Source organism: Bacillus rossius, assembly GCF_032445375.1.
Source record: "Bacillus rossius redtenbacheri isolate Brsri chromosome 9 unlocalized genomic scaffold, Brsri_v3 Brsri_v3_scf9_2, whole genome shotgun sequence".
In the NCBI taxonomy this organism is placed as follows: Eukaryota; Metazoa; Arthropoda; class Insecta; order Phasmatodea; family Bacillidae; genus Bacillus; species Bacillus rossius.
In genome coordinates, this window is record NW_026962013.1 from 1099650 (window position 1) to 1117615 (window position 17966).

General features: G+C 40.0%; 1 protein-coding gene across 4 annotated transcripts in view; it reads left to right on the forward strand.

The window, feature by feature from the left end:
- LOC134543322 (NPC intracellular cholesterol transporter 1) overlaps positions 1-17966 on the forward strand; it is a 59357-nt gene that overhangs the window by 24514 nt on the left and 16877 nt on the right. For 2 of the 4 annotated variants that reach the window (XM_063388265.1, XM_063388266.1), the window contains exons 7-14: positions 3438-3569; positions 10262-10387; positions 11301-11518; positions 12893-12991; positions 14052-14257; positions 14526-14726; positions 16468-16672; positions 17393-17509. In XM_063388265.1, coding sequence (XP_063244335.1) covers positions 3438-3569; positions 10262-10387; positions 11301-11518; positions 12893-12991; positions 14052-14257; positions 14526-14726; positions 16468-16672; positions 17393-17509 — 1304 coding nt within the window. The remainder of the gene's footprint in view (positions 1-3437; positions 3570-10261; positions 10388-11300; positions 11519-12892; positions 12992-14051; positions 14258-14525; positions 14727-16467; positions 16673-17392; positions 17510-17966) is intronic. The other 2 variants (XM_063388267.1, XM_063388268.1) reach the window with 1 other exon arrangement.

Consider the following 17966-nt stretch of genomic DNA (forward strand, 5'->3'; position numbering starts at 1 on the left):
TTAGTACTGGTTATCAGATTATGAGAATAGTTGTATGGTGATTTGGATTGGAGTTGACACAAGAATTATATTAAATCTTCTGAAAGTAACAAAATATGTAATGTTTTTCTAGATTATAGAAGTTGAGATTTTATATATAATGCAAACTAATGAAATAAAATTCATCCAAAAAGCATACCAAATTTTTTAAAGATTTGCAGAAATTTGAATCCCTTACTCTAGTAGTATTTACCTTTTGTTTGAATGTGCGGCGTGTAAAAAAAAAAATAGGTTTTTTTATTTTTGTTTTCAACATTTGATAATTTAGACTGTAGATTTACTGAACATCAGTCCATACTCATTACCAAGCATGATTTTAATAATTGCTTTTGTTTGTCATCATTATAAGGAATTCCTCTGCCTCATCTTCCAGTAACATCATTTAAATTTGTTATATTCTGGTCAGCACAATGAGTTGGTGAACAATCCGGGAACTTACACTCCCCATTCTCGGAAGTAGTGGACTTTCACGAGCGTTGCTGAAAGAGGTGTCACACCTACAGTTGTGAGTGTTGAGTTCAGGGTGTTGTCTTGTATTCAGTTGGTTGTTCAGTTCATTCATTGTGTGGATCTTGAAGTAGCAGTGTGTTTCAGGCAAATGAATGCATGGGAAGTTTGTACGAAATTTCACAAAAGCATTTCCCAGTAACCTTGTGTGACTTGTAAAACATTGACACATTTTTTATTTTTCAATGAAAGAAATTAGAACCTTAAAAGAGACTAAGGAATCCAAGGAATGTTTGAATGTTCATCTGTTTGGTTTAAGCAAATGTCACTTGTTGATGGATTACAAGCAAAAGTGTGCAAGAAATAAGTGAGTAAAATTGATTTTTTTTGTTGAAATCTTCAGTCTTGAATGTTTAAGATTCAAGATTACAGCATATGGAACCTCCCTATTTACTAGTGTTTTGGGGAAAATGTGATTTCTCAATATTTTTAAATATTTTGCTGTTTCGAGGCAAATTACTAGACAGCAGGATCTACGTTCTGTAGTTTCCACGTATGATACACAGTAGCCCCACACTTGCATGCTCTTCTGCTTTAACGGTTGACTTGACTAATAGGTTGGTGTGTGTACTAATCTAGATTGCTAACAATTTCATTTGAAAATTGTGCAACTGTCTGTGAGATATGTTGTAAATTTGAAGTTACTCTAACATATGTTATGTTTCTGTTGTAATTTATTTCTGAAATGGCTGTAGATAATGCTGATACCGTATATTCGTAAAAGTCCCTTTTTTTCCATTTGTTGTACCTGGAAGGAATTAATTTTTCTTCATGTTTGGAGTCAAATGGATTGTCTTCAATGTTTATATTTTATAACTGTTTTGCATGGTTAAGGTTTTTTCTCCTCTCTGTATAAGGTGGTTATGCAAGAATGGATGAAAATATTTTTTGATATGAGGTTTTTTTTTAGCTAAAACACTTCAATAATTTTTAAATTACATTTATGCAATACTAGTAATGGGTTTGGCTTGTTCTTGTTAATGTTAAATTATGTAGAGAAAAAAATTATATTTTCATTAATTTTCCAAACTGTTACCAGTTGTGTCAGTATGCATTTAGTATTTTTAAACACACATTAATAATTTCATCATATAGCAATAGCTGTGTTTTATGTTATTAGGCTTTAAAATTAGTTCAGCCCCACTTGGTAAACCATTTTGATTTTGCCTTCTGAAAAGGAACTTTGATAAGTTTATCTTACATGAACAGGGTATTAGGATTTCTGGGTGTTTGAATCATTCCTATCTCTTTTGCAGATGGAACGTCATATCGGTGTGTTTAATAGAATATTCAGTCGGTAATATTTTAGGTTGCTATTTAAATTCATTTTTTAATGTAACTTAATATTTAAAGAAAAAAAATTACTTTATTTGTATTGACACTGTATATGTCTCTATTACAGGCTTCCCTTCTGACTGCAAAACACTAGTTCTGTTGTGGTATCTCTGGTTCCCTGTTTTAGTTTGTCTTAAAATATATTGCAATGGTGAAAAACAAAATGTAACATTTTTTTTCAGGGTTAATACTTCTGAACAAAGATTGAAATTAATTTTATCACTGGTAAATTAGGTTAAAAAAATCCCAAGAATTTAAATCTAGCCATAGCATAGTATAAATCAGTACATAATACAGGATGAGTACAAATTATTTGAGAACGTTCGAAAAATCATAACGAAACGGTAGTCAATTCACTTAAAATTTCTTACAGTTGATATAGAATCTCTGAAAGTTTTGTCGAATGTTGGTGACCAGATTTGCTCAGAGTTAAGTGGCAAACGGTGATACTGTACTTCTTGATATACTCATACCTTGCCTTGTGCAGTGTGTCTACGTTGATGGACGTAACTGCCACTGTGATTGGCTGTCTTCGCTCCAGCAGAGATTGTGGAAGCGGTAGCACAAACGCTCGTGTTTAACATAACCCCTGAGGATAAATTGGGTTGTGTTGAGTTTGAGTGATCGCGATTGCCATCTGCCTCTCGCTGCATGGTTGGTGCCTGCGTGGCCAGGCCTTTGCAGTGAAAGTGAGGTGATAATCTTGTTGAAAGATGCAATCATTTATTTCTTCTCCCAACTGAGGAAGAAGCCACGAGGTAAGCATGTCTAGGTAGGAATGACATGGAACACTATTTTCTATGAAAAAGAAAGGCCCGTAAATCATCTTCCTCGACATGGTACAACGTTCACGTTTGGGTAATATCTCTCGTCCTGGATTGTGACGTGAGAATTTTCTGTTCCTCAAAAAACGTAGGGTGTATTCACTTTGCCATTCGTGTGGAATATGGCCTCGTCACTGAAAATAAACAAAAGACTCCTTTTCCGCTAACTGAAGCACGCACTAACTTTTTTGTGCTGCAAGTCCCATTATATAAGCTAGCTGCTAACAATGGCAAACAGCAATAAAATCCAGAATATTTATATTAAAAAAAACTCGTCAAAAAATCGTCTACTGATTGAAAGAAGTTACAGGTGAATTGGCTGCACCGTTTAGTTATGATCATTTTTTTTAGAAATTATCGTGCTCTGCCTGTATATGGTCTATTAATTTTTCCCAGTAGTGTATTTTGTGTTTTTGCTGAACTTTTTTAGCTTTCATTTTTAAGGGCTTGTAATCTCTCTGTAAATGTGTGTGCTAACTGTAGTACTACCCTTGAGTTTGAAATGGCTTTGTAATATTTTGCTGCCATGCAGGTACTGTTAATAAATAATGGTGAACACAGAGGTTTCCTTGTAGACAACTGCAGCCTCGAGAGTAGTCCTGCGTACAGGTGGATGCGAGGCGTCTCACGAGATGTGGGCTTGTCGTTCGGTCGGTCAGTCCGTCCTGGCAGAAGGGACCAGCGCGGCGGGGGCATCGGCCATGCCTCCCTATGGCTGGTGTGTGTTTGCAGCGAGCTTCGCGCGCGGGGAAGGGGCGGATGACATTAGGCATGCCGTGGGGCAACGTCTCGCCGGGATCAACCAGTCCCGCATCGCGCTGGGAGCGGACGAGGAGAGCAGCCCCCTGCAGTCGAAGAGGTCCAGTACGTGTCGCACCCTCTCGTTCTGTGTAGCGTCCTTGTCTCCCATCTCGCCCCTGTAACCGTGTCTGTACAGCTTCTTCTGCGCGTAACATTGGCTGCGACGCATGCGTGCATGACTCCATTCGGACTGATCCTGCCGAATCATGACAATGTGACGTTTAAAAGCTGGGACTTAATGTGAGTGGACTTTCGCTGCTTTGTGTTTTAACGTGATTGTTTTTATGTAGCAGCTGTAAACCTGTTCAGTAATGTTTTGTAGTGCATCTAGAGTTGCTTTCGTTGTAGTGCCATTGGTTAGTGAGCGTAGGTCCTCAGCTTGCTTGCTATTGTGCCGTCTGTCTATAGTTTCAACCCAGTCTTCATTGCTGGCTCCTACCTTTACGCAAGCTACGATTATGCTGCAGAGTATTCGTCATGTGGTCTGATGAAACATTGTGTGTATTTAGGTATTCTGTTCTACTGTTAATTTAGAACACTATTGCTACTGCCAGAAGTATTATGGTTTATGAATACTACTCTTAGTATTTTTCTTTGCATCTTTTTAAAACAAACAAATTTACAGCATATCAGTTTGAAAAAATACTTTACTTAGAGACATATTCTGACTGCTGATAATCTTTAGCCAGAATTATTTCTTGCAGGTACTAAATTACCTATATGTAGATAATTTAAGAACACAGTTATGTAATTTTTAATTTTGTTTTTACTGTGTGTGTGTGGCACATTGTTCAGATGCATATGAACCAATATCGGGAAGGGGGGGACGAGGGTGATTTTATCAAATAATTTTATCAGCCACGTGTTATCTTAACAAAGTGATAATCTGGAGTGCATAATAAATGAATTTTTTTTTGCTACATAAACTTAACATAAACAGTGTGTAATTTTTTCAGTATTACTAAAATGTAGGCTTCTATTGAGACTTAAGAATTATTATTTAAGTATAAATTATTAAATTGGTTGTTGCACTCAAGGCCTCTGGCTAGCTCAACATTGGTCTGAAGTGCACCGCATACACACTTGAAAAGTTTAATTGAATACTGAAAAAAAATTAAGTTGCAAGAATAAATTTTACTGTCAATGATTAATTACTGAAATAACATCTCTTGATTGTTAACAGTTTTTTATTGGTCCTTTGCAAAAATTCACAAATCACTATGGCCGCGTTTAGCCGACCATGAAAACAAGCCAGTGTCGAAACTGCAAACTGGTTGCACAAAACATCTGCACTGACTTAAATACTGGGTACTGGAAGATGGAAAATGACATACTGCTCGCTGGTAAATCCTGTAGTTAATTGCTTCTCTCAGTACAAGCAGGACTCCATTCTCAGAAAAAAATGACAGTTACTGTCATTGTTGTGGGCTGTTACAGACTACTGCTATCAACACATTCTAAATAAAAGGTTCAAAAATGTTTATAAATTGGTGCCACCCGGATGCAGCAGCGAAAATTACTTTAACTTGCTACATAACTGAGCCACTGCCCGCACGCGCCCTCTTGGTACCTCGTACGGATGCTGACTTGACTCCATGACCACTCTTTTTCCTCCAATCAGGCCAAGGGCACTCATGTATTGTAATTTACAACCAATCACAAAAATGCACATAAAATTATAAGCCAATCCTGGTGCATGGTTACAGCATTTCAACCAAATTGTCTTTCCTATGCACAAATAATTCTTTCTCTTTTTCTCTTTCTCCCTTTCTTTCTCCCTTTCTTCCTTTCTTTCTTTCCTTTCTTTCTCCCTTTTTCTCTTTCTGCCCTTCTATTTTTCTCATTCTCTTTCTCACTTTCTCTTTCTTGCTTTCTCTTTCTCACTTTCTCTTTTACTCCCTTTCTCTTTATCCCTTTCTCTCTTTATCCCTTTCTCTCTTTATCCCTTTCTCTCTTTATCCCTTTCTCTCTTTATCCCTTTCTCTCTTTATCCCTTTCTCTCTTTATCCCTTTCTCTCTTTCTCTCTTTATCCCTTTCTCTCTTTATCCCTTTCTCTCTTTATCCCTTTCTCTCTTTATCCCTTTCTCTCTGTATCCCTTTCTCTCTTTATCCCTTTCTCTCTTTATCCCTTTCTCTCTTTATCCCTTTCTCTATTTATCCCTTTCTCTCTTTATCCCTTTCTCTCTTTATCCCTTTCTCTCTCATCTTTCTCTCTCATCTTTCTCCCTCATCTTTCTCCCTCATCTTTCTCCCTCATCTTTCTCCCTCATCTTTCTCCCTCATCTTTCTCCCTCATCTTTCTCCCTCATCTTTCTCCCTCATCTTTCTCCCTCATCTTTCTCCCTCATCTTTCTCCCTCATCTTTCTCCCTCATCTTTCTCCCTCATCTTTCTCCCTCATCTTTCTCCCTCATCTTTCTCCCTCATCTTTCTCCCTCATCTTTCTCCCTCATCTTTCTCCCTCATCTTTCTCCCTCATCTTTCTCCCTCATCTTTCTCCCTCATCTTTCTCCCTCATCTTTCTCCCTCATCTTTCTCCCTCATCTTTCTCCCTCATCTTTCTCCCTCATCTTTCTCCCTCATCTTTCTCCCTCATCTTTCTCCCTCATCTTTCTCCCTCATCTTTCTCCCTCATCTTTCTCCCTCATCTTTCTCCCTCATCTTTCTCCCTCATCTTTCTCCCTCATCTTTCTCCCTCATCTTTCTCCCTCATCTTTCTCCCTCATCTTTCTCCCTCATCTTTCTCCCTCATCTTTCTCCCTCATCTTTCTCCCTCATCTTTCTCCCTCATCTTTCTCCCTCATCTTTCTCCCTCATCATCTTTCTCCCTCATCTTTCTCCCTCATCTTTCTCCCTCATCATCTTTCTCACTCATCATCTTTCTCACTCATCATCTTTCTCACTCATCATCTTTCTCACTCATCATCTTTCTCCCTCATCATCTTTCTCACTCATCTTTCTCCCTCATCATCTTTCTCACTCATCTTTCTCCCTCATCATCTTTCTCACTCATCTTTCTGTCTTTGTTTTTTTTCTCCTCATGCTTACATAACTGGAAAACTATTGCATCAAACAGCTTTCAAACCATAACAAAACAAAATTATTAAAGAATATTGTATGAATGCACATAAAACATAAGCAACCAGTAAAAAATAGGTAACTGTAACTTTAAATTATTTAGCTAAATGGAAGTAAACAAATTAGAAATATTTGAAACATGAACTCATGTAAATAATGATAATTTAACACATTGAAAATGCCTAAATACGTAGCTCTCAAAAAATAAAAAAACTCTCAATTACATGATGTATAAAAACCACGCCAAATAATGTATACGATCCGATTCGACAACGTAATAAATTGTTACTAAGTGGGGAGGGCTATAGCTAGGGTTGTTGCGTGGTATACATCTCCTGAATAAAACAAACATAGCAGTGCAAATATAACATTTAATTTTGACCAAAATAAAAGCATTTTAAAACAACTAATTACACACAGCATTCAGCAAGCAGCCAGCGTGAAGTCCATCCAGGGGCTCAGTGCTAGAGAATCACACAGGTTAATAAAGTTTCCTAAAATAATTTTGCTAGGGACATGTTTTCTGAACAAAATTTTACCAAAGACCGAAATATTTTCTCATTATTGTGGAAACTTCTGATTTTTGTCACTGTGTAAATCAGTTTTAGTGATGCGTGCTTCTTTCAATGAATTTGAATATTTTGTATGGATAAAAAAAATTGGTTTCTGTAAATAATGTGTGTATAATAGATGTAAATAAATGTCACCGCAGATGAGCTAGTAAAAACCCCTCGGTTGTAAATGAGTGCTGGGCTGTGCGGTGACATGCAAACAGGCTGGTGAGATGCCACAAGCAGGGGCTGTTATCTGGGTGGACGCATGCAATTGCGCTTATACAGCTGCAGGTTTTAAACAAATAAAAAAAATAATAATTTGTGGGGAGTGAGGATTGTAAAAAATGTTAAATCATTTTTCATGCTTTTTCATCCATTTGTAATGAGATTTTAAATGCCAAATCCCTCCACCTTTTTTTCCTTCCAGAAAACTTGGAACAGGAGCATTCTGGTTGGTAGGCCACAGAACTGCCCTGTCTGTGTCTGGCGGTGCCATGGGCAAGCTAATAAAACTCTTGAGCCTGAAAAACTATACAATCATAGTAATAATGTGAAAATATGCTTAATTATTAATGTTTAAAGCAAATGGTTTTAAAAATTATTTTCGTATTTATCACTGTAAACACTAGTGCATGTTAGTCTTGTGTTGAAAAAATGGTTAGTGACATTTTTCCAATATAGATTTTAAAAAGGTTCAGTTTGGCATGAATGCACTGTATGGTGTGCATGAGATTTTACATTAAATATAATATTTTGAAACTTGATACCCTTTGAGAAAATTCCTGTCAGGGTCTGGTTATTTTTTTGTTTGCAAGATTTGTCCAGTATCGCATGGCCTCACTTTTATGTGGTTAATCTGTACAAAATTTGCATAGTTAAAATGTCCTAACATACAGTGTTGTGTTTGAATAATTGTTTCATAATATTATAAGCCTTAAAGTAAGTTTATACAATATAAAAAGAAAAAAAAATTACTATTCCTTTACTAAAAGCTATATTTTGTGGATGTAAAATATGTGGAGATTATGGGGAGAAGAGGTAATTTTTATCAGTTTTACCGCAGTTTCGATTAGCAAAGTTGTGTTGTATCTTCATTCTTCATATCATATTTTTCTTTAGCTGCGCACAATGGCATTTTGTTTGTTTGCTTGTTAGATTGGAGTTTGGTAAGGAATGTCTACTAGAGGGAGGTGTTTGTGGAAGCTTTGCAGTGGCTGGAGTGATGCGCATTTGCTTACAGCTCGGAGACACTCGGCGGTAGGACATGAATCGTCTGTTCTGTTAGGTCAGGCGTTCTTCATCCTGCAGGAGAGTTAGCTGATGTCTTTTTTTTGCTCCCGCGATGATGCTTGTGAAGACACCAAGACTGTAACCGCTTGGCACGATTTACCGTTACCTAATTTTTTTTTTTATGATCTGATGGATCTAGCTAATTTTAATTTCTTTTCCTTACTGTACTCTCCAACTCAAACTTAGCTGGGCTGGTTTCTGTTGGTTTCACAGCACCTCGTGTTAATCAAGCAGTCCCATTTTAATTCATTAAGGCTGATCCCTTTTCTCTTTGCTTCTGATCATGGCTTTGATATAATTCCTCTCCCTCACTATGACTCCGGGCGAGACTCCTTCCCGGAGTTGCTGCTCCCTTCAGCCCCTACTGGAGCACGAGCTCCTGAGATGTCGTCTGAACTAGGCAACTCTGGTCGTGCCTGGAGATCCATTTCGCCATTACCAGGACATGCCAGATAGGCCAGTTTTGCCAAGTTCTCCCGTACCCCTTGCCTCCTGTGTTTTTCACTGTGCTTCCTGGAACCAGGTGTCCGGAGCATTGCCCCGTTGACTGTCTATAAATCCAGTTCCCTCGCTGGTGGAACAAAGCCACGCCCCCAAGCGCGCTGCTAGCGCCTCTCATGCGTGGCCTGTCGGTGGTTTGTAGTACTAAGACCGAGATAGTTCTTCCCCTTCCCGCCAGGTGGCGACTGTAGCCAGAGCCATCGGCTACCGGCCGGTCATTAGTCTTAGCGCTCACGCGCAATCTTCCGGCAGTCTTAGGAACCATTGGATGGCGTGGCTGAGGTCTTTTTCCTTTGTGGGTCCCTAATACCTAAGGAGCTATGGCCAATCAGAGGCTACTATCTCCTGCCATCACCTCAGCATAGCCCCCCCCCCCCCCCCCCCCCCCCCCCACTTCGGCACCAGGGAAGGCACCTTAACCATAGAGCTCCAGCTGTTACCTTCCAGTGTGTGAATGAGCGAAGATGCCGTGGAATGAATTAATGAAATAACAATTTAAACCAATTTCCTCATTTTACGTTTTTCAGCCGTTTGGTTGTTATTGGTATGTAGTTCACCTGCTACTCACACAAATCAGTATGTGAACAATGTCACAACCCTGTCACAGACTCCAGCATGCTATGCACAGATCTTTTAAATAAGATTTGTATCATATTAAATATGTAGTTTTTTTTTATGGGTAGTTGATAAATCAGCATGTACACTGTATTTTTGTCTAGCACTCTGAGAACTCTGAAAAGTATGGCCACTACTTTAAACATGTGAAAAATACTGGTATAGTTTTAAATATGCATGGTTACTTTTAATATGTAGTAAAATTTTAATATTATTTATATTTTACGCATGTGTAGAATCTGCAATTAGTTTTGTTTTATAATGTTGTGCAAGGTTTTTTTTTCAGGTTGTAAGAAAAAAACATGTTAAGTAAATTTTCTTTAAATATGAATAAAGGGTTTATATGCTAAAACAGTTTTGCTGGATATTTGTGTATCCAATGGTAACTTAATTTTTTTTTTTTGCAGTATTTGATGAAGGTAGATACTTAATGCTGTATATAATGTGAAAAAGTTCTTAAATTTTAAACCTTTTTGTATACGGGATTCAGAATGGTTTGATTAGCATGCCAGTCATTGGGAAAATCCGGTTTTTATTTCTAGTAGACTGCGTATAGGAGATGACATGTTGCAGTTATTTGTGCGTGGATTTTGTCTGTGTTAGTTGAGGAGTGGTGTGTAGCTCGCTGCCGGAGATGCATGGTAGTGGGGTGTTGCGGTGAGGACGCACTGCGGCGCAGGGTCGCGCAGGGTGACACAACGCGCTTGTGCCCGGCAGGTGTGACCAGCACGGACGACATGATCGTGCCGTCCGGAGGGAAGACTCGGGAGTCGACGCTGATGGAGCGGCTGGGTGCCGACACGGGCTCTTGTCTGGAGAGGGCGTTCTATTGGTGGGGTCTCAGTGAGTACCTCTGCCTCCTTGCCTTCTGGGTGCAGTCCGATAACACGGAGATCTGCACTGCATCACAGACTTCTTGATAATATTTGGGCATCAGGTTACCTGACCTCTTGGCTCGGATAAAAAAAAATATTTAAAAGATTTGTAACTCAGAAATGATGTGGCCGTGTGCAAGTACTGTATGTATATTTAAATTTTATGTCTGTATTTTTGGAGGGAACGGAAGAGGGAACTACAGATGTTGCAGTGTATTATCCAAGCCACAACTTGGAACAGCATAGTCAACTAGATTGCAGCAGAAAGTGTTTTCATTCACCGTAATGTAAGAATTAACGAGAGCACATCACCAGCGTAATTTTCATATTGGTTGCAGTACATAAGCCAATACATATATCTATATTGAATTATATTTTTAATCTTTGTTCTGTAACTGTGTTTTCTCTGGTAATAAAATTTTGCTTACACTTAGAATTGTGTTAAATAAAACCAGTCTCTGAAATATGTACTTGCCTTTTTTTAATTTTCACTTCAAAAGTGAGTTGTGAACTATCAATGAAACATTACGTACGTGATGTTTCAAGAACCCACAGTGGCCAATGGGATTTTATATGAAAAAGAAAAAAATATGTCAAAACATATTTATCATTTTTTCCAAAAGTAATTTTTAAAGAAATTTTTTCTCGTGTTAGACAAAATTAAATTAAAACATCTCCCATTTTGTGATACTTAAAACTAAGTGAATTAACAATGCAAAACTCTCGTGCATGGTTCTGTCATGTTCGCGGGCGCTCCGGCCAGACTCTCCGCTGACATTAGGTGAATCGTCACTGATTTTTCCTGCATTGTGACACTTGTATGGTTTAGACTGTAGTGGTAACGAGTAGCATGCAGTGAAACAGACCTGGGACGTGTGCAGAGTGCGCGAGCTACCCGTGGCTGGTGCTGTTCCTGGGGCTCTGCGTCATCACGGCCCTGGGCCACGGCATCAAGTACATGCAGATGACCACCAATCCCGTGGAGCTGTGGGCTGCCCCGCACTCGCGGGCCCGTGTCGAGCGAGAGTTCTTCGACAGCCACTTCGAGCCCTTCTACCGCACGGAGCAGATCATCATCAGTGCCGTGGGACTGCCGCCGGTGAGTCGTGTGGCCCTTCACTCGGCAACACTGCTACAGGCTGATTCTGTTGACTTCAGTACTACATGACAATTCACTTAAGCTGTTTAACTAGCTCATTGGATAACTATGGCACAAATAACTAGGCCTGACACAGTAGCTTGGTTATTAATCACTCAAATTAAAGAAAAAAGAAATTGTTTCAAATTCTGTCAGTTTGATTAAAGCTCAGGCCTAAATGTAGTCACAAAAAAATAATGCATAGTTTTAAAATCAGCATCCGAAACTCGCAGCTATTAATAAAAAAGCAAGTTTTTCCAAGTTTGTGTCTGTCAGTTACAGAGCACCAACACGCTATGAATTTCAAAATTAGAACACCATTCAAGAAGTAACACTTCCATACTCTGACTAATAAATTAAAACTAATGTCTCCTTAAGAAATGTGCATCTGAATTCGTCATTGGCAGATTAATTACTGACGTTAATCCCTGCCGGTAATTGCGGGTCGTGAGTTGAGTCTGGTAGCCGTATGTATGCTCGGCTACCACTCGCTGTCCGGTCCTAGTGTGCCTCACAGCTCACTGTGGAGGCCGCCATGCGGGGATCTGCCGTGTTGATCGTGCTCCTCCTTTATGATATGCGTCTGGTTTGCAGCTCTCACAGTGAGCGGGCAAGGTTGTGTTGACAGAGCAGCTCTCTCGAGAGCAGCTACTTGCTTGGGTGCTGGTCTCTGGGTCTCTCGCTGCTCCTGTGCCTCACCTCATTGTCTGGGAACACTCGCTCAGTGTAGACTCGTTCAGCGAGCTCGCACTTGCCCCGAGTGTGTCATTGCTGACATCCCAGGGCTGGCTTGACCGCCCCTTCAAGGTTTACTGAGCGGGACTCTCTCCTCGAAGTTCCTCCTTGAATGTTCCTCTTGCACCACGTGAATGATGCGAATATCTACTGAAACTGGTTCCTCTGCAACTGGAACTAGTTGACTTGCTGACCCTCTGGCTTGCTAGTTGCACTTGATCGTAGGGTATTCGAACCCGTGACCCACTTTTGTCTGTCCTCATTGGTCGGTCACCCCATGACTGCGGCTCCCCTAATCCTCTGACGCCACGTAGGCTCCACGTTTTAGGCTAACCTTGTTCAGACTGCTTGCCTGTGACTCCTGCTAGAGGCATTACATACCCCACGGGGTGGCAGTTTCTGTTTGTTTTGGAATGACTGATACCGTTTCAGGCGGTGCCAGGTCTGAGTCTTTTTAGCTAGGTTCACTAACCCCCACACAGAACCGATTGCATCGCACCTTAACTTTCACTGGCTCCAGGACCGTTTTCCCTGTTGCTCTGACCAGCACTTGTAGGCAGTAACATGTGCTAATGTCTTGTTTGGTTCTGTTTGTTTCAGATTGTGCACAACACTTCTAATGGACCTATCGTGTTTGGGCCTGTGTTCAATCAAGAGTTCTTGTTAGCAGTCAAACGGTTGCAGGAAGGGATTGAATCTGTAAGTCAGATGTTAGCAATTTGAATAATTGCTAGTTTTTGGTGCTTTAAATAGTTTTTACTGTTTTTTTTTTGGGTTGGATTGTGTTGAAGGTTGCATTGGTGGTGCATCTGTTAACAACTCAATAGTTACATATCTTTTTGTTAAATAATGAAAAGCAGTTACTTTGAATGTTCCTATTTCAAAGTGTTTGTATTTGAAGTAAACTAGTATTTGAAATACTAGTGAACTATGTATTTGTAAATTTGAATATTCCCACAGGCCTTATTTTTCAGGAAAATGCTCACTGTGCTCATACATCATAATCTATGGAAATACCATACCTTCTAAAAAACATTTATTAACATTTTTTCAGTTACAATTTTTTTATGTTCATTTTTATTCATTAAAAAAATTATATGGCTAAGAGCAGTTTGGAAAAAGCAGAGTTGGATTATCGGAATTTGGGTAATTGAGACATCACAGTATAATTTTTTTACAGCTTTGGTAACAACATTCATTAAAAACATTCCTCACAAAAAGAACCAAGTACTTTACTAAAAACACATTTTTGTGTGTACTTATATTTACTTGGCTATTAATGCACTATATTTATTGTATATTTGGGGTGGAATCAACAACTCGTGTATCCGTGTTCGGATTTGTGTTGGGAGGCAAGATGGTGGGGATAGGACGCACTCACATTCCCGAAAGCACTCTTTAAGTAATGCTGGGACTGTTCTTGACCGTAAGCAGTGGTTGATTTTACCCCCAGTTTCTTTTGCTGTCTAGACTTTAAAGCTGAAGTAATAATCTAACTTGATTCAAACAAAAAAGTAACAAATTAAAATTTTTACTTGGTAAAGCATGACTCGAAGAAAATTACAAAAACTCGCCACTATTAATAAAGCAAGCTTGCCGAGTTTGTCAATTACAGAGTACCAACTTGCTATGAATTTCAAAATTAGAACACCACTCAAGAAGTAACACTTCCATACTCTGACCAAGAGTACTTGTTATTGCTACGAACCTATCTCTCGAGTGTGCTAAGGGGGAGTGTCGTGCGTTGTCTGCCCGGCAGCTGGGCGTGAGCGACGGCGAGGGTCTGGAGAGGATCTGCTTCGCCCCGATGACCTCCGTGTTCACGGGCCCCACGCAGCTCAGCCAGTGCGTGGTGCAGAGCGTCTGGGGCTACTTCCAGGACGACGAGGACTACTTCAACGAGACGGACACGGACGCGTACGGCTTCACCATCAACTACCTCGACCACATCAAGAAGTGCTCGCAGTGAGTTGTCGCCGTTTGGGTCTCGCCAACTGTCCCGGACCAAACTGCTGTTTTATTTCAGACACCTGCTTTTCACTACGAGTAAAATTGTGAAAATGAACTGTAATTTTGGAGAGGCAGTAGGGTTAGAGCGGAGTTGGGGGAGTGCAGCAGTTTGCCGGCCTCTAGGCATGATAGCGGCACAGTCAGGCGACAAGTTACCGTACCAAACGAGTGTGCTGGTTGCCTGGGAGCAGTCGGTGAAGGTGGATGGTTTGTGTGCGTGCAGGAACAGCTACAACTCGGACTGCCTGGCGCAGTACGGCGGGCCCATAGACCCGGCCATCGCCATGGGCGGCTTCCTGGAGCCGGGGCAGACGCTCCAGGACAACCCGGACTACGAGAAGGCCACCGCCATCATCCTCACCTTCCTCGTCAACAACCACCACAACAAGACCAAGCTGGGCCCGGCCCTTCGCTGGGAGGACAGGTGCGGGGATAGGGCTTACTGCTGGCTTGCTTCGCTCTGTAGGGTCCAGGTTGTAATGACTCGCAACGCACTACTGCAAGCACCAGTTTTGTTGGGTACCTTGCCAGTGATTGGTCTAAATTTCTCTCCAGAGGTTTCTCAGGGTATAGGCAAACAGCATGTAGGGCTGTGTGGTTCTGATTTTTATTGGTTGGTTCAGTTCCGGTTTAGTTTTACGTCAAGAACTTTGGTTCTTAGTTCCGGTTTGGTTTTACTTTAAGAATGTTGGTTTTTAGTTCCAGTTCAAGTTCTTTGAGAGAAAAAAAAATTTATCAGTGCTACACTATGTATGAGTGAGGTAAACTGGGTCATTTTGTTATTAAAACAATAAAAAAAACCAAGAAAAAGGCATATACTCTTTACATTAACCTAAAACTTTAAGTATTTTGAAACTAACATCAAACCTTGAAATAGGTGGACCAATCTTTCCTGGCATCAAAATCCTGTAGGCGAAGATAGTCTTATTTTCTGGTATTCATTTTTATAATTTTGCTTACTATTCAAATGTGATTTGTTTAGTCTACAATGTTAACGTCCTTTGTTTTTATAACTCAATATTTTTCGCTTGCATGGTATGTTTATATTGTAATTGGCCTTTACATACGGATGGCCAGAAATCTAAATATTCTAACAGCAAAAAACAGTACCACCAATATATGAAAGGAATATGAAAGGAACTTAAAGCTGCCATATTGTTATCTGTTTTTTCGCCGTAACAGTTTGTGTGTTAGTGTTTGAAGTTTCTTCTTTGATAAAGCAGAGATCACAAAGAAACTTGTAGCAGCCACTCAATTTTAACTTTCGGAATTATACTTAAATGTACTACGCTTTAACAGAATGAAATTGTGGTCAAAAAATTGTTGAATCTAAGATGGCATTAATCAGTGCCTCTCTACCAATTCATTGTAACCATACTCAATGACATGCATTTTTCGTAAGTTCTTACATCGGGAAACGTTAGTATCATTGAAAGTAGGGATGGGCATTGAATCTAGAATCAAGGGAAATTGTGGGAATTGGATTCAAAGAAATGTGGAATCAACCCATACGTAATTGAAAGAATGTTTTTGTTTAAGTTTTTCTCATGAGAAATGAATAGTTATGTGAGATGAAAATCGTATAAAAAAAACCCGGAACTGATGATTTCAAAAGTCTGTTCCTAGTTGGGAATTTTAAATGAACCGAAACTGGAACCAAAATATGGGGAACCTCACAGGCCTAATTTTGAGCTCTGTTAAAAATTTTTGAGCAAAATTCACATAAATTTATAATGTTTCTAGATTTTTATATTAATGGCTTCACCTCATGTTGTCTACACGGAATGTTTCTATTAAGTGACGTGGTGCAATGCTCTAGAAGACCTGAGTTAGTATTCTGTAACCTGCCACCCTGGTAGCTGTTTGCGTTGTTTCCCGGAATTACACCAGGAAGATGCTGGGACAGTTTCTTATTGTAAGCTTTAGAGAGTCTGTCCCTAACATCCCTGAAGTGTTATTATTAAGATGTTGTCTCTACTGGCTCGTTAACGTAAAGGAAGGTTATTCTGCGTCAGTTGTATCACTTGTCCACGGTGTTACTGTTTGCAAGACAGCAAAGAGACCTGTACGTCGTGTGGAGTGCCTACTGGGGTCCCTCCCTGGTTGGAGGGTGGATCGGGACCAGGGTAAGACTGGATCGCTGGAGCAGTGTTGCTGACCGCCAGGTTCCTGGACTTCATGAAGAACTGGACGTCGTCGAGCAGCAAGCCGCCCTTCATGGAGGTGGCCTACTCCACGGAGCGCTCCATCGAGGACGAGCTGGACCGAGAGTCGCAGAGCGACGTCATGACCATCCTCGTCAGCTACATGATCATGTTCGCGTACATCGCGATCGCGCTGGGCCAGCTGCGCTCCTGTGGCCGCATGTTGGTGAGCGACATTTCCTCTGTGGTCTGTGGGTATTCACAGATTCTCCATCTCCAGATCACTGAAATGCAGACTCGAGCCATGCCGGGCTGTTGGGTTGAAGCCATGACGAGGCCTGTGCCAATATTTGATTACCGTTAATAAACTATTTGTATTCTATTCGACTTGGAGTACTAATACTTTGAAATAACAAATATTAGTTTCTTTACGAATATTTGACGTCGCATACCACGTTAGTTTTGTCATACACCAACATTCACTGTTGATGTAATTTCTGCAATATACTTTTTTTTTAATGTTTTAATGGGACTTCATAATAAAAAAAACATTAACAATAAGTGTCATTTAACATGCACCAAGTATTTAGTTTTTTTTCTACTACTGTCTCACTAAACATTAACGAAAAAACGTGCGTGAACAATTATAAACGTGGCATATTTGTCATTTTAAACATGAAAACAAAATATTATTTGTGTTTATTTTGCCAAACACGCCAGAAGTGGGAATAAAAAAAAAATAAACGTCAAATAAAATTACTAAGTTATAAAATGATTAATAAAAAGTTATTAAAACTTTTATAAGACAACAAAAATAATTATTTATGAACTATACAAACATTTTAAACAAAAAGCTTCTGGAGCAGGACATGGCACACTGCGTCCCAGCAGTGAGTGTGGGACTGGCTGTTGGGTGTGAGACAGTGGCTCTGACTGGTGGTTGCAGATAGACAGCAAGATCACGCTCGGCCTGGGCGGGGTCCTGATCGTGCTGGCGTCCGTCGTCTGCTCGGTCGGCTTCTTCGGGTTCGTCGGCGTGCCGGCCACGCTCATCATCATAGAGGTACTGCCTTGTTGGCTGCAGCCAGATCACTAGTGCGGCCTGGCACCGTGACCGATGCTTCACTGACAAGCTGCACAGGAGATGGGCCAGTGCTCAGCATGTTGCAGCTTGCATGGTTTGACTGGTATATACATACCTGGCTGCCGTTAACGAAAACATGTGAATAACTAGGGTTCAAATAATTGTGTAAATAGGAACTCATTCAATCACTATTTAGTGAATACTGCATTTAAAAAAAATTGTTTTGTGTACAATTATTTTAATTTTGCAATTTTTTTTTGCAAAAATTTTTGATCAATATATGGTGTAACTGGTTAGAACGACTGGTTGTATTTTTTTTAAACCAGTATTCTTCCAGAATAGAACGTAAAAGGCAGCAAGCTACCCGTATTTGTCAGTTAATTTCATAAAAACTAGCACGCACGTTAGTCAGGGAGAAATTTGTGCGGGAGCTGAA